A 1,418-nucleotide genomic window follows, 5' to 3' on the forward strand; every position below is an offset into this window, starting at 1 on the left:
TCGGCAACCATGTCACTGCTACAACAATATTTGAGATGAATGTCGCCTCCTCGATAGATATCACGTATAAAATGGTATTTTATGTCGATATGCTTACTTCTTGTATGGTACACGGGATTCTTCACAAGATTCATAGCACTGAGGTTATCTCCATTTACGACAATCGCCTTAGGACACTCGAGGTTTATTTCTCCCAAAAGTTGTCGCAAATATATTGCCTCTTTAACTGCAGATGTAAGTGCCATATATTCGGCTTCGGTGCTGCTGAGCGCTACCGTCGATTGTTTCTTCGATTCGTACGAGAAAACTCCCCCAGCGAGTATAAATGCATAGCCCGTATATGATTTACGGTCACTACTATCCCCGCCCAAATCTGCGTCAACAAAGCATTCCATCTCTTTACCGGTTTGGTGGTACAAAAGCTTCTTGTCTTGCGTTGCATTCAAGTAACGTAGAATTCTCTTAGCTGCGGCTAAATGCTCTGTATGCGGATCATTGTTTCTCTGTGCTAATTTGCACACTGAGTGCAAAATATCTGGTCGTGTGCACACAGCTAAATACATTAGCGACCCTATCAAGGATTGGTACTGCACCTGATCCACCTTTTTACACGTTGTAGTATTGCAATTAATTTGATGTCCTGCATCCAAAGGAGTAGCAATCGGTCGGCTGTCATTCATGCCAAAATCGTTTAATAGTTTTCTAATAAGTGCCATTTGTCCAATAGATATAGAACCTGTTTCACCATCGCGATTCACCTCCATGCTTAGAAAATGCTGTACTGGTCCTTTGTCGACCACTTCTACTTCCCTTGCAATACTGGCTTTAATATCGTGCATTTGTTTAGAGTCGGAACTAGCTATCAGTAAATCGTCAACGTATACTGCAATAATATTAATTTGCCCATTTTGATGGTTTACGTACACACAAGGCTCGCTCTTGCATGATTGGAAACCACTCTTCTTTAAAATTTCAGATAATCTTAAGTTCCATTGTCGCCCGGACTGTTTAAGTCCATACAGGGCTTTACTCAGCTTCAAACAATGGTTAGGAAACTGTTTATCAATAAACATCTCCGGCTGACGCATGTATATATCTTCACCCAACTCGCTATTTAAATATGCGGTGGATACATCCATATGCTGAAGATGTAACCCGTACTCAGCTGCGAGTGCAAAAATCATTCATATAGTGCTATACCTTACAACGGGTGAAAACGTTTCATTATAGTTAACGCCATAAACCTGTGAGCAACCTTTTGCAACCAACCTAGCTTTAAAGCGTTCCACCTTACCCTCCTGATCTCTTTTAATGGCAAACACCCATTTACAACGTACGGCTTTTTACCCTTTTGGGAGTTCTGCAAGCTGCCATGTTTCATTTTTCAGCAGAGAATTGTACTCATTTTGCATCGCATC

The 1,418-nt window shown here is 41.3% G+C and overlaps 1 protein-coding gene across 1 annotated transcript; it reads right to left on the minus strand.

Moving 5' to 3' along the window:
• Window positions 1-97: 97 nt before the first annotated feature.
• On the minus strand, window positions 98-839 carry LOC118753281 (secreted RxLR effector protein 161-like; the record flags this gene model as incomplete). Its single annotated transcript, XM_036488154.1, has 1 exon — window positions 98-839. A coding segment is annotated over exon 1 (742 nt), but the record flags the coding sequence as incomplete, so codon positions are not given.
• Window positions 840-1,418: the final 579 nt, after the last annotated feature.

This window comes from Rhagoletis pomonella, unplaced genomic scaffold (genome assembly GCF_013731165.1).
Source record: "Rhagoletis pomonella isolate Grant_MI unplaced genomic scaffold, Rhpom_1.0 Rhpom_scaffold_02299, whole genome shotgun sequence".
In the NCBI taxonomy this organism is placed as follows: Eukaryota; Metazoa; Arthropoda; class Insecta; order Diptera; family Tephritidae; genus Rhagoletis; species Rhagoletis pomonella.